The sequence below is a fragment of the Tachypleus tridentatus genome, chromosome 8 (assembly GCF_004210375.1).
Source record: "Tachypleus tridentatus isolate NWPU-2018 chromosome 8, ASM421037v1, whole genome shotgun sequence".
Classification (NCBI taxonomy): Eukaryota; Metazoa; Arthropoda; class Merostomata; order Xiphosura; family Limulidae; genus Tachypleus; species Tachypleus tridentatus.
In genome coordinates, this window is record NC_134832.1 from 115,369,924 (window position 1) to 115,385,435 (window position 15,512).

General features: G+C 32.0%; 1 protein-coding gene across 5 annotated transcripts in view; it reads left to right on the plus strand.

The window, feature by feature from the left end:
* LOC143223258 (uncharacterized) overlaps nucleotides 1-15,512 on the plus strand; it is a 33,767-nt gene that overhangs the window by 4,259 nt on the left and 13,996 nt on the right. For 2 of the 5 annotated variants that reach the window (XM_076450973.1, XM_076450974.1), the window contains exons 3-6: nucleotides 2,529-2,639; nucleotides 9,555-9,636; nucleotides 9,961-10,085; nucleotides 12,494-13,671. In XM_076450973.1, coding sequence (XP_076307088.1) covers nucleotides 2,532-2,639; nucleotides 9,555-9,636; nucleotides 9,961-10,085; nucleotides 12,494-12,880 — 702 coding nt within the window. In that variant the 5' untranslated portion in view covers nucleotides 2,529-2,531 and the 3' untranslated portion in view covers nucleotides 12,881-13,671. Of the gene's footprint in view, nucleotides 1-2,528; nucleotides 2,640-9,554; nucleotides 9,637-9,960; nucleotides 10,086-12,493; nucleotides 13,672-15,512 lie in introns of those variants that run through there. The other 3 variants (XM_076450978.1, XM_076450976.1, XM_076450977.1) reach the window with 3 other exon arrangements.

Here is a 15,512-nt window from a genome sequence, read left to right on the forward strand (position 1 = left end):
TTTGTAGTTATTGATAATGACATCATTAGATGTACTATAAAAAAAGAACGTCTAGAAAATAAAAAAAGACAGTTTAAGAAGTTTTACTATGATTTCGTTTTGTTAAAGTGATATCTTGTTTTAATATAATTTTTTTTCTAGACAATTAGTAGGTTTTTTTGGAAAACTTTGACCAGGAGAATTCAAATGAGTGGCTACATACTAGTCACTCTTAAACCTCTAAATACTATCACATGTACTTGACTTGTAAATTTATATAATTTGATAATAATCATAACATTAATCTTTTGGTTAGGTTGGATAGTGCTCAAGGCTTTAGTTAACATTTTGATTGTGAGAATAATACTCAAAGTAAGATAATCATTGACATATAAGAAAATTAAAGATGTGGTGTGTGTGGGTGTGTGTGTGTGTGTGTATATATATATATATTGAATAGAATTAGTTGAATGAATTGGAATTAATGTGTTAAAACTTTATGAAAGTAATAGCTCTACTTATACCGTGATACACGTAAGAGGAAACTTTTCTCAGTAAAAGAGAAAAACAAATCCTTTATGTGTTAGAACAGGACCTAAAATATAAAAAAAAAACACATTAGAATACACAGTCGTAACATACTTAAGTATTGGTATTAATTATGTTTACAAATCAGTGATTTGGATTACGTTAAAAAAATGTTTGGTTTCTTAATACTGATGAAGTATACTCGGTTATATTTTGAAAGTCTGTAAGTCAACATTATGAGGATGAGAATATATGCTAACTATGAATATATATGCTACAACACAGAGCGTTGTGTACATTGTATTAAAACTATTGAATATGTCAGTTGTCAAGTTGCATGATCACTACAAATAATATGGAGTCATGGTGTGAATTATAATGTATCAAAACTACATTTTGGTATTATTTGGGAGGGGATGCTGTGGTTCATTGAATATCTGTGTATCCTAACCTTTTGCATAATAATCCAATATTTTATTTATCGACCATTTACAGCAAAACATGATGTTTTAATTGTTTTACAACTCATAAAAGAAAAGGTTTAGGTTCGTGATCCCATATATGTAGATAAATTTTATGTTAATATATATACCATAATGCAGTGTGACATGGCAGCTAACAGAATTTCAGTTTTAAGAGCAGTGATGAGTGGAAAACCTAAGCTAAATGAAAGTCAACAAGCTAAATTTTGGAACCCTTTAATGCTTTATAGATCAACAGTGTGGAAATATTTTGGGTTTCCTGTTATTAAAGAAAATGGCTTATTGTAAGTTATCAAACAAAATAGAATAATTGTATTTACTTAAGTAAAATTAACTACCAAATTCAACTGAATGTTGTATTTTTATTGCTAAATAAATATGATTTTATTGAAATAACTGTGTTGATCTAAACATTTAACTGATTTTTCAAGTTGTTTAAACAAAGATATGAGTAGATTTCATGGCTTATGTGTACTATTGTTAGCTGAGTATATTGCCTCACCCCTGTTGGGATTTTGTAAATAGTGTGATGCCGCCAATAGTTTGCTTTTGGGAAGAATATATCTAACAGTCTGTTCCAATGCAAGATACACATACTTGGGTTACAAAGAAGTGATCAGATGTTTGATTCAGTATTTCTAAGATCGGGATATTCCTTGAACTTCTTGAAATTGGAAAAAAGGCATATGGATAGAGTTGGGGAACCATGACCATTCAAAAGGAGATCTACAACAAGTAGTATGCCAGCATATTGTAGCAGGTGAAAATTCACTAATTTAATGGTCAGTGGCAAAAGCCATTCACATATCCTGGGCAACAACATGCAGCACACTCAAGGAGAATCTGTCTGGTAAAGTTATACAAGTCATATCTACATAAATTGTTTCCATGATAGATCTGTTTAACTATTACATACCTCAAGCACATAAGAATGACAGGAGTATTGATGGTATTTCATATCAGGAGATTTCCTATCCTTTAAATTGACATATGTCTTGCATATGGATTTCTGTACAAGTGGAATGTTAAGACAAGCTCAAGTAAACCATTGCTTTTATACAGTAGATGGATTTTGACAAGTCTTCAGAGAAGAGTGGAATGCTTTAAAGGTAACAACCTTAAAGTTGTACCTTTTTTAATGGAAACCACACTAGAAAATGCATAGTCATCAGATAGAGCACAAGTGAATATGGTGACAAACTGTAGTGGTGTGGTAAGGTTCCAATATTGTTTTCACACAATGGACTCAATCTTTGTAGACTAGTAATGTGTACAATAGTGTATATTAAGTGTTCTGTATTTAATAACATTTACATTAACCCTTAAACAGCTGGAATATTGTAGATAGCAGCATCGACTGATAATGGTTGCTGTTTAAAGGTTGATGAAGTACATAAGGCTATATTATGGTAGTTTACGGTAGATTACCAGAACAGAAAAAGATTCACATTAATGATGAGTACTTGAATGTACACCAATAATTTGTATATCAACACACATGACCAGTGTAATCTCATAAATGTTTTACTTTGTCTCCAGGATATGTCTCAGCTAAAGAGGCTTGTTGTATCCATTCTTCAGTTTTTACAAGACCAGCTTCAAAGTAGTCTTTTTGCTGCTGATGCCAAAGAATGTCTCGAAGGTAACCATGTGAGTCATTCATTATGTGTTATTTATGACAGGTCAGACTTTTTATATTCATTGAACTACTATTTTGTTTATGGTGTATAGAACCCTATTTCTCAAGACAACTATTTATTAATGAGATGAAACTGTGTGACATAGTAAGACAAATATTTTTGTTTATCTTTAAAGGTTTAAGGGTTAGATTCAGTTTCAAAGTCTACCAGTGTGTTTCAGAGCTTGAAGCATGGGTCAAATAGCCAAATCATTGAGTTCAGTAGCATCAAATAGCACAATGTGAAGAGAAACTGCATCAGAAAAGGGGCATATAATAAAAACTACAGTATGATTAATAATCATGTTCATGCAGGTAAATTACAATATCCAGGTAGAAATGTTTGTTTCTTTTCCATGAGACAAGATTGCAAGTATTATGGGTGGGAAGGGGTCTGTAGTCATGAGGCATGAGCAGAATAAGAAAGTAGAAATTCATTTGTGTATTTTTACACATGTATACACTGTGAACAGTGACACTTTTGTAATTATTTGTGCAGTAATCATGTTTTTTCAGATGAGTAACTGTCAATAATGTCTACAAAAAAAAAAAAAGAAAAAGGACCATAACTACAAATGGCATTTATTCAGTTAGTAACATAAAAAAGAATGCTGAAATAGTTTAATTATAATATTTTGTAAATGCATGTTTGTCTAAGTGGTGCTGTATGTGAAGTTGATTATGGCAAAAATGTACAGTGATGAATCTGATTGACTGCACCTCAAAATTGTATTTGATGCCATTTGAGGCATTGTACTATTTAGAACATGGCAATAGATTCCTACACACTAAGACTGTTAGTGCTTGTTTGCTAATTTGTTGCAGGACATTGACACTGATATACTTGTGGAAGCATACAGTGATTGATACATGTACAATAGGCGATATTGATTCATGAATATTTAATATTTTATATATATATATATATTTTTTTTTTATTAGTTTTTTTTTCACTAACAACAATGATGATAGAAAAGTACATTCCTTTCATCAAGAAAAGAAAAATTGAAAATTAATCAGATGGAGAATTGCAAGGGTTTAATTTGTACTTTACTGAAGACGTGCTTGCCTGTACATCTATATGTAGAAATATATATATATATGTAATACTCCAGATAATTTTTTCTGTAATTGTTTACCATGAGCGGCAGTAACATTTTGAGATAAAAAGTAATTTAATTATGAATTATTTTATTATTTCAAAAGGTAAAATTAGGTGCAGGGTTAATTTAGCAAATTAAATGTAGTCTTAATAAACACAAGTAATGACATTACAACTTTTTATTTTATATTTTTACACAAAACTGGTTCATTCACAAGAGCACCAGTAGAAACTTTTGACAGTTAAGAAAAGTGCCTGTTTTTGCAGCTCCACAATGTGAACTGCATAGGTCTTATATAGCGCCATAGAAAGTACTCAAATGTACCCATTAATTACTCTGCTACTGTGAAAGTAATGGGAACCATATTTGTTTTTCCACAGCAATGAAACAACTTCTCAATATTTTTTAAAGACAATAAATGGCTGACTTTTGGTTTGAAATTACACTGGTTGACCCTTCTCTGAAGCACTGTGTGTGTATATATATTGACAAACAGTAAATTGAATTGGATAAATATAGAGGTGGGTTGTTAAGTTTTATTCAGGTATTTCAAAAGTCAAACTGTTCATACAGCTGCATTAAGGAATCTTCTAGACATAGTGTTTTGAAACTTGTCTATACACAAACTTGACCATATGAAAACAAAGGGAAATAATGTTTTTAATAGAGTTGTCAACCTTGACTCATGTTACTAGTGAAATAATGTTATGTATATACATGAAAGGAGAGTTATTAATATTAGGAGGCTTAATCCAAAGTTTGTTTCTTAAGACACAATGATTTGTGAGAATAATGAAAAAAACATGTTACATACTATGTATTTCAAGAGATATGATACGAATCCAAACAAAGAGGTTTATACACAGAACAAAATGTATCTAGAGACTATGGATAACAGGATGTAACAATGGGATATTATCATGTAATGACCAAATATTGTGACAGAGTTATTACTTAAAGGAAGGTCAGAGGAAGAGGGTGCTATGTGAATAAATTTTACCACAATTTGTTAATACTACTAGGGCCATTGGTTTGGTTTAAAGATAAAACTTTTATTTTCATAATTTCAATGCTTTCAAGAATATTTCATTCTATTTTATGTTTTGGTTGGTGTAAGAGGGACATCTTTCCAAAATAAACGTGTGAACAATTTCAAATTGATGACATATTAAGACATATTCATTACCCATATAGGTTTGGTATTCTTTTCATCTAATTTCAAGAGATTATACAATGTATTTCTTATCACATTCACATTTCTATATGCCTTGCTTCTGGTATAGTACTTTCTCTGCCTACAAGATTAGTTATGATCATTCAGTGCTGTCCTGTATATGCAAAATCTTTCTGTACACATGCCACATGCCTTCTATTCCTTCCTTTAGGAATAGAAGGCATGTGGCATGTGTAACTTCCTCGGCACTATTGTACTGACCTATCACTTCTTGGTTGGCAGTGCTTGGGTTTGGATGTGCTCTTCATGTTTGACTTTATCTCCTTGCAAAGTGGTTGTTTTTCAAAGTAATTTGCTCCCATTCAGCCTGTTTCTTCTATCACCAAGGCTCCTCCAGAACAGGCTGACCTTGTGCAGGCTAATGAGGGCATTGATCATCTTTTTTCTATCTCCCAGATTTTGCCTTTCCTTTCCATTTTTAACCTGATGAGTTTGGCAGGTGTAATGCAAACTTTATGGCTTTTGTGCCTTTAGGTTCGTGACATTGTATCTCTTTCCCCAATTTTTATGCACTTTTCCCTTCTTTATTGCATGAACAATATTTATAACACATTTTGGTTTCTTCTCCCACATCTGATGTTTAAGTTCTTGCTGATTACTTACTTGGGATCCTCTTTCCATTCCCATTTCCCTTCCTTTTTTCCTGTGAGATTATCTGCTTTGGTGGTTGGACAAAGCTCACATGTTGGCAGGCATGCCATTTCCTCCTCTACATTCAGTTTTATATCTTTTGATAGACTCTTCCTTTCAGAGTTAGGGGGCATTGATAAATCATCAGGAGGCTTCAGGCCATTAGTCTGTGGATGGAAGCACTTTTTATATCAGTGTCATTGAACTTCTAGCCACATGTTGGGCATTGCGTCACTTTCTTATTTTTGCCCAAAATTGTCTGGTGATAGTACATTCGGACAATTCTACAGTAGTAACACGTATCATCCACTAATGGGGCATCCAGTCCAGATATCTGTTTTTAGACATTGGATCTTTTCTTTTGGCCCACGTACATCACATTCACCTTGTTGCATTTCATGTATTGGGTGCTTTCAATCTGGTTGCATAGTGTCTTTTGTGTGCTGACCAGATGTATTCCTCAGAGTGAGCATTAGATCTGCTCATTTTCAGAGATCTTTGACATTGATAGCATTCTCCCCACATGGATGCCTTTACTACAAGCCTCAACAACAAGGTACCTTTTTTTTTTGTTGTTGTTGTTGCCTGTATTTCATTCCCAGGGTCTGGCAGTTAATGCCTTCAGCATGGTCCATGACTAGGGGATTTTTCACTGACTGGCCTACTGTGACAGACTTTCTCGCTTGGATCTTGACCATTGGTCTTTGGTCTCCTTGCTTTTGGGATTTTGGGTGGCTTATCACAATAACTTTCATTTTTTCTGATACCAGAGTTTTTACTTCCTCTGTCCTTACCATGCTCATGTGTTCCTTCTAATTATGTTGCTCTTGCAGGCAACCTACCCATGTGGATTAAAATGTTAATGTGGTCCATTTCCTTTGTTTGCACAACTTTCCTTGTTTGTGTGCCATGTTTCACTTTTCCCTTAAAACATGTTTCCTTCATCTCTTAGCATATGTCGAGGGTTGGCTTTCCTTACCATTGATGTTTCACGTACCTTCTATCAATCTACCTATCTTCTCCTTCATCCAGATTGTTCCTTTCTATCAAAGGCTAAGATAGATGTGGAAAGTTCTTCCTCCATTTTTCCTATTTCCCATCTTTGCCCTTGACCAGATCCAGATAGGCTTCAGTGCCTGGTCAGAACTCTGTTGTTATATTCCTTGTATTGTTTTCTTCCAGGTTATATGTTCTTGACTCTTAATCCTTTGGCAGTCCTCCTCCATTCAGGTTCTCTTACTTTTTACCCTCACCAGTTGGGTCTGTATTTTGGTTTGATTGACCTATTCCTCCCTACCTTCTTCCTACCATCAGATATGATATCTCAATTTTTCCCTTGCTTCTTATTTTTGTTGTTTAGTGGAGGATATTCTGTAATCCAGCATGTGGATCACACCCAGTACATTCATCTCCCATTGTTTTTTTATCATATTGCAGTTTCCTTTTCATCAGGGCTTTGCCTACCACCTATAGCTGTTCTTCAGCCTTTGGTGTTTTTGTACTTTGTTTTCAGGGTCCTTTCTCTAATTCTTTATCTCATGGATTCCACTCTGTGGCAAATAGTGCTAGGTATTCTTTAACTTTAAATCCACACTTTCCAGCCATGTTGTCTTGTGCTTTATCTTCCATGGCTTTACATGCTTACCATTGAAATGGGGTGTTCCATAAGTTTGCTTGTGGCTTCACAACTTCATGATATTTTGCTTCATAAGCATGCCATCCCAAACTGTGCTCCCCAGGGACTGCCTGAGTAAAGCAGAAAGGGATTGCTGCCCATCCCTGTTATGCCTGGATTGAATGACTTGGTATGGTCTGTTTTTCAAGATAAGGTTTTCTGGTCACCCTTTGCACTTTCTTGGGCAATGATGTTGCTTATTATACTAGAATACTCTCGGTCTGGCATGGCAGTGTGGTTATATTTTTCACATTCCAAAGTTAGGTGAAGAATATGCCTGGCTCGGAAGTGGTGTGGTTCCCCTCTTCTGATCTGAATATCTCATTTCCTTTGGATACTTTTGGAGGGGGAGTACTTCTGTTGTTATCTTGTACTTGTAGCTAATCTTGTGAGAAGAGGTAAGTACCATATCAGAAGTTATAATTTTCGTATACTGAAACTGTATTTATGATAGTTACTTACCTCATATCACACTTTCCACCATTTTCCCCCACTTCTGGTACTGAAATCTTTTGCCAAACTATCACTTTGAAATGCTTCATGTGAGCATGTCATTCTCCTAGTTGGTCAAGAGGTGATGCGTGATAATCTGACATGTTGGAATCTTTCAATTCCATTAGAGGGGAGTGGAATGCTTGTGGCATATGTAAAGAAAAGTTTGCATATAGAGGATAGCACTGAACAATAATAGCTAATCTTGTGACTAGGGGTAAGTACCTGTCAGAAATACATTTTCAGTAAAGGAATATTATACTTTTTTCATCCTTTAGAGCTTGTCTTAAGGTGTGTTAAAAAGCACTTATATCACATGATGGGTTATATGCAATTCTTACTTCCAGTTTTAAGTTATTAAATAAATGGGTTATTTCAGCATCCGTTTCAGGAACAAAAGGAAATGAGACAAACTTCTTATGTTACTGAGGATGGATAAGGTGAAATTAGTGTATAATTGTTTACAGTTTTTAAGTTTGATAAAAGCTCTACCTATCTATGATAATCAGGATTGAAGCCCCTAGATACTGCAATATTTTTTAAGCATATAAGTTCATTGTAGAACTCCAATTTAGGAGTGTAGAATTTAAGTGAATGTAGTATGTCAAAATTTCCTGTGGTAGATGGTGATTAGATCTTTAATGTGGATACAGCAATGTTTTTCCTGCGTATGTTGGTGATCATATTGTTGCTTTTTCTTATAACTTTAACATCTAAAAATAGTAGGCTGTTTTTAGATTCTTTTTCATATGTAAAAGCTGTAATATTTGGTGTCTTCTACTGTTTAGAAGTTCATTAAAGTTGAGTATACTGTCTCTTCCATGTCATCACATGGCCAAATTAGAGGTTTTTATGTGAAAGAATGTCCAAAAAGTTTTTCTTCAAACACAGACATGGATAGGTCACTAAGTTGTGGGATTGATGGAATTCCATTGTTAAACCACTGTTTTGTTTATAGAAGTTATCATGTGAGTGTTGTTGACTCATTATTCAGGTAAGTTAGTAAGGTGGTGTATATGATTGTAATCAAGGTTAGTGTGTTCTAGTTTGGTTTGTAAAAAAAATTAGGGTTCATTTTTATGGAACTTGGGAAATATAAAACCCAGACTACTGCAAAGTTAGTTTAGTTCTACAGTTATTGAAGTGAAGAGAGATTTTATGTCAAAGGATACTAAAATGTCTTATTTTTCTAGGCAAATATTTTTGGTTCTGTTCAAAGTCTTTCAAATTTTTAAGAAAGAAAGGGTTAGCCCCTAATAAAGAAGTAAACTTTTTAGTTAGGCATTTACTGACATTTTGTATAGGTGAGTCTATGCTAGGTACAGTAGGTCTGTGTGATGTATTCTCCATGTACAAGTTTTCTAGCATAATGTGCTTCCCTACCCAAATTAAACCAAGGTTGTCTTATCTGCTTCTGATACAAAACTGAAATCGACGTGTGAAGCTCCTTTAAACTAGTACAGTGATGGACAGCTGACTAGTTGGAAAATGTTTTTTTGAATGAAGGATTGCAGATAACTAAAAATGATATTTATTGCAGCAGGCATCAAATATTTAAATATTCCCTTTTTTTTCCATTTGTCAAGAATTTTATAGAATGAAAATTCTAGACATTTCTTTTGTATATGAAATTATATTATCCTAGGTAGGTTGGGGCTAGTAGTTTTCTATTGTTTTTAACAGTCAAGGATTTTTTGTTTAAAATAAAAACATTCTGTAATTTAAATATTGCAGATTTTTAAATTATTTTCAGTGTCGTAACTTGTATTATGGACAGGAGAACATAATTGTGAGACTGGGGAATTCAGACACCCAAGGAGTTACTCATCACCTGTGTAATTAATTCTATTGAAAATTCTTGAGTTAATAAAAAACTTTCAGCATTACAAGTTGTAGTTGTAGGTGATTTTTACTTCCTGTTAAGTTAACTTTGTTAAAATGGCTTACTTTGTGTATAAATCAGTACATAATGAGTAAAATAACACCATTAATTTCTAGCCCACAAACTTTGAAAAGCTATAACATGAAGTGAAGAATCAGTTTATATGTAAAAGTGTCTAAATTTTAAGTTTTAAAGTATTAATATATACTATGTATACATAAAATGCATATAGATAAAGTTTTATATTAAAAATATTTAATTTTTTATGATCTTATAGTAGCCATGCACTGTTTGGAAACAGTTTTTGGAGTAAAGTTCAATGATCCTTCAGTAGCTGGTCTTCTTGCATCTCGACCACTTTTAGATATTTTTACAGAAGTTGTCAGGACTGAACAGTCTCTTGTAAGTATTGTTTTTCATAATTTGACTTTGGAATTAATTGTCATTCTACAGTTCTTAAACTTAATATTGTAATACACTTAATGTCAAGTAACACTGGTTAACACTTTGAGCTATGTATCAACATAACATAAAACTGAATTTACTGGTATAATACTGTATAAGTCATAATACTGGTATTGTTACTTAATATGACATAGAATGTTGTGTTACACATTGCAGTCTTACTCAGTAAACACACTGTACACATAAAAGATGTATTTACAAGGTCACAAAAAAAATTAAGTTACCAGGAAATGCAGTCACTTTTATTGAAAGAGACTAATGTAAGTGGTGAACCCTCATTTCAAATTTCATTGTCATCTCTTTTAGACTTTAATTTGCACAGATCTGACTTTGAATCTCTTTCACCTCTACTTGGTTTATCCCATTCCAGAATTGATGTATTTTCATGCCATTCTGTCAACAGTTAATTTAAAGATATAATTAATATATTCTCAACAGTTTTTAGTTAAAAACATTGTAAAACTGGCATTTTAGCATTATGTAATGCTTATCATAAAATGTTGGATCTTTCATTTATGTCTGGGTCACTAAACATTAAGATTTATTTATTGTTTTTTTTACTGGCTCTTAAGTTTATAATTTTCTCCTAAATAGATGTTAATATTTAACTTCTCTGTCTTCTGTTTATTTCACTATGAATTTATTGGTTGAACTAACACCTGTAGTACCATCCAACTCGCAAAGAAAAGATCTTCATATTTATTAAAAATAAAATGTAAAAAATCTCAGCTGAAAGTACTGTTAACAAAATATTACTTTATGACAACTTACAAAGGTGACGTAATTTTACGCTGGTATATTTGTGTCAGGAGTGTTGTATTTCCATGATTCACATGTTGGGAAGTCAACTACTTCAGCTGACAAAGTAGAAGATGAAATATTTTGATGACTATAAAACAAGTTAAAGTATTGACTTTATAAAGTGGAACTGTCTGGTTGTTAATTAAATAAATTAGCCTAATTTAAAAGGAAGTATTTTTATGTAGTTTTTCATAATAGTATTTTACATAAAAAATTTGTGCAATTTTACAACATAAAAATTATAAAAGTACAAGTGAAATTATATGAATTTATTCATGTAGACACAAAACATTTTAGACAATTTGTGTAAAATTTCATATAATTTACATAACTAAATATTTTCAATGTGAGAATGTAAATGACTTCACGTGCATCTCCATCCACTCCCCTTACAGTTATTTTTCACTTGTGGATAATGAAGTTGTGTACTGCACATATTTTCATTCATCTCTTTCTCATTGTTTCTATTGCTTTGTACACTGAAACTATGTTATTTATTAACTTGTGCATTACCACTTGAAACTGCATTGAGCCCAGGTTTGTTTGTTTTTTTTACGAGGATCTTAACATTCCTTCTTCAACTTAATCACTTCATGCTTTCTTATCTTTCTGAGTGTTTTGATCAATTCTCTGATTGTTAGTATGGGAGCTTTCTGGTAAACCACAGTGTCATGTACCTCTGACTCTTATATAATTTGGTACTTTTATGAAGCATGCCTACCTCTAATGGTAATGTTTGGCAGTAGCATTTACATTCATTAGCATGCATATGTAATACTCTGATCCTCTTGCAGTGCTATTCAGATTATCTGATTTGTCAGATGTAAAATAAGAGCTGAAATTTTGCACAAGGAATTAATGCCAGCATATTGTGTAGGAAAGTGTTCTCCAACTGGGCCCTTAGACCACTTGATCATAACAGATGCTACATTGATTTATTTTTTGGTATGTAGATTTCACATAGTGATTTGTCTGGAGTAGTTAAAACATGATGACTTCAAATAGTGGACAGTAAGGGGGAAAAGGGTTATAAACAAGGTTTAATTCTTCATACAAATAAGTAACATAGCTCAAGGATATAGTATAGATAAGTACTTCTATGTATTATATTTAATTATTGAAATTTTGTGTTAAAATTGAGTTCAAACCTCTTTCCTACAAGAGGCACACATTATGATTCTTACCTTGGTGCTGAGCACTGTTGTTATGGTGCTGCAACGGGTTTAATCATGTACAGACAAGCTCACAGAAGAAAACAACTACATATTTTCCTTTGCACACAACATTTTGAACATATTTGAAAGTTCTTGTCCTGACTTTATTGATGCTCTAGAAAAATTGTAAGATGTTTATAATATGTACATTTTCTGTGTTATTTGTCATGGAGTAAAAGTTTTTAAAAATATATCTTTTATTAGTTTAATAGTTTTATATTAAAAATTGTAATATTTATTTATCTGAAAATACACTGTTTAATGAAAAAAAAAAATAAAATAGTGCTTTTATTACTTACCATAAATGTAATATCGATTCTACTTTGTAAGTCTTTACCAAAGACAAAGTCATCTGTGAACCTAGAAGTAAATTGCCAGGATTCTCTCATGCCAAAGCAAATAAAAGGAGCCACACACAAAAGCTTCACTCCTACCATCATAGAGAATGGAAGTTGGCACATGGAAGAAGCTAGTTCCAATGATGCTGACAACAGTTACTCCATGCTGCAACCCTTGGCTCTTACTAATAAGGAAAAAGACAGGCTTAGTGATCCACCATCTCCAGCAGAATCCCCACCATTTTTGGAAAATTATTACAAAACCTTAGATGAATTGAATTTTAATGAACCTACAAGACCTCTGGACCTGTCTCGGGAAACCACTAAACATTTTCTTGAAAGGTTGCCACCAAAAAGGTGGCTGTGTACAGTGTGGTAGAGAAGGACGGCTAACAAAACGAGGTCGACCGCACGAAAGCTACTTTGGTTGTAAATTATGCAAGGTACATCTTTGTAGGAAGAGGAATTGTTTTGAAGTTTGGCACACTGTGTGCTGAAATTTGTACAAGTATACATTGCAAAATGCCTTCACATCTTTTTTTAAACTATTCCATAATAATAGTCAGTACTTCAAAAGGCATTGTTGTCTTTGACTAGTTTAATTGTTATTCCATGAAATCATTTAGTCTCATAATGAGAAAAACTTAAGGTTTATTTACACGTAATTTTTCAGAAGAAAGCCTTTATTGTTATGTTGTATTCATTTATTTAGGTGCAGTATCACCATTATTTAATGATAACATTGTCTGAAAGCTTTAGCAACATTGCAAAATATGACTAGATCTTAAGATTATCAGTTGTTTTTAATCACTGATTTTCCAGACATGTCACTCATGTCTTTAAATGTTCAAATTGTACATATCCTTCATATTCATGAGTTTCATACAACTGATTTACTTTCACTTTAGCAAGTTATTAATATATTTTCTTTTCAGAACATAATCACCTTAAAAACTCATATTTTTTGTTGTATCTAGACATGCTTAATTTTATCGAGTGAAAATTTAATTAGAAAAGAGATACCTATATCTGATAAAAACATGTACAATATTTTTATCCAATTGTCCACTGACATTTTTCATTTATTTTTAAAATGACTCTGATGTATTCTTAAATTCAAGGAAACAAATGTTTTAAAACATTTAACTTGCCAATAGAGAAGAAAAAATATGACTATTGAAATTTCTTGCATGTTTCAACTGTTTAAAGATAATACTGTTATATGCTTTGTGGAACTCTAAAAAAAATATGAAAAGAAAGCTGAATACATTGTTTTTGTGAATGTTATTATTTTATATACCTAAACAAGGAATATAGCCCCCTTGAATTAAATTAATCTTGTATTTGTTGGCAAAATGTATCCCTGTTTATCGTTTTATGCATAAATTTTATATTTTGAAATTTTCAGTTCTGTTGTAATAAAGAAATAGCTTAATATGAATTTGAAGCTTTTTTTGGTTAAGTTTTTACACAAGTCTAATGATTAAGACAATTTTAATATAATCATTTTTATTATTCTTTATTTTAGCTCTTTAAAGAATCTTGACTTATGAGAAATACAAATGTTTCAGCCCTGGCTTTTATATTAAGAAAATTGGAAATATTGTATAAACTTTGACTTTTTTTTGCTACTAAAAATAATTTAACTTTTGGACACTTTCCAAAAAAGTAAAAATTTCTGAAGTATTTTCTGTCTGCATTTTGAATTACTTTTGTTATATTGTGTTTCCATTAAAAAATCAACATTTTAAGTATCAAATAAGTAACTTTTACTTATTGCAGAGTGGTACATGTTTGAGTGTTGTGGTATTTAAAAAAACATCTGTTGTAATCAAAAAAGCTGTTTATGTAATGCATTGATGAAAATACATTTTATTCATTTAAATATTGTCCTAAATAATGATTCCTAACTAACTGCCTTAGTATTTAACCAGGACAAGCAGTGATTTTTGTAGACTGTGTATATAAATGAGACAGTTTTTATGTTACCTATAGTTTCTTGCATTTGTGTGAGTGAAAAACAGTCTATTTTTACATTAGTTTCAAATTCTCTGAGACTGGTAATTTCTCAAATAGTTCTTTTCTCTGCTAAAAATCTAAAAAGAGATTCACAGAAAAAAAATATCATACAGACCAGTCTTATTAACTTACCTAGTATAAAAAAGCTCTTAAAAAGAATTATTTTTTCCATGTCACTTTTGTCTTTGGCACAAGAGTGCACTAATTATTGGTGGATTGCCAATATCTGTAAAAGGTCCTGGAGTAATTTTTGTTGTTTAAAGTAAAATTACTGTCATTTCCATTTAGGGAACTTCCTTGGTGGCTCAGGAGTAGGTCTGAGGGATTAATGCAATGCCAAAAGTCAGGTTTATATACTTGTGATTGACACAGTACAAATATTCCAGTGTGTAGCTTCTGCTTATCAACAAACGTTTAGGGAAAATGCCCCTTATTTGTAGGTTAATAATTGTATCCTACTTAAGTAGAAGGTGGTAAAAAGAGAAAGAATAGAGAAGTCATTTAGCCTTTAGTATTTTAAATTGTACAGATTTTTCAGTCACTTGCCATTCTAACGCTTGTTTAAAAGAATGTAGCTGAGAGTAAAAAATCATTATTTGCCATGTGGGTATATTAAAACAAATTATACCATTAGACACCAATTTTTAAGTAATGTAAGTGTGTATTGTGCCTGTTAGGAAATTGTTTAATGTTACACAACTGGAGTAAGAGCCAAACAGGTATATGCATAGTATTAATAAAAATTCTAACTAGGTGATTTAAAAATAAACCATATATTTGAATTGTATATGATTTTGTAAAACTATGTATTTGTTTTTATTTAGTCTTTATTATAGTTGACATTTCATTAGAATAATGTGGATACATTAAGTGACATGGTGACAAATGAAAGATTGCTAAAAATGTCTTTACATTGTGGTTTTAAAAATAAGATTGGAAACAAGGGAAGGATAGCATATCATGAAAACGTGCTTCTTGAAAGTTTTGTTTAA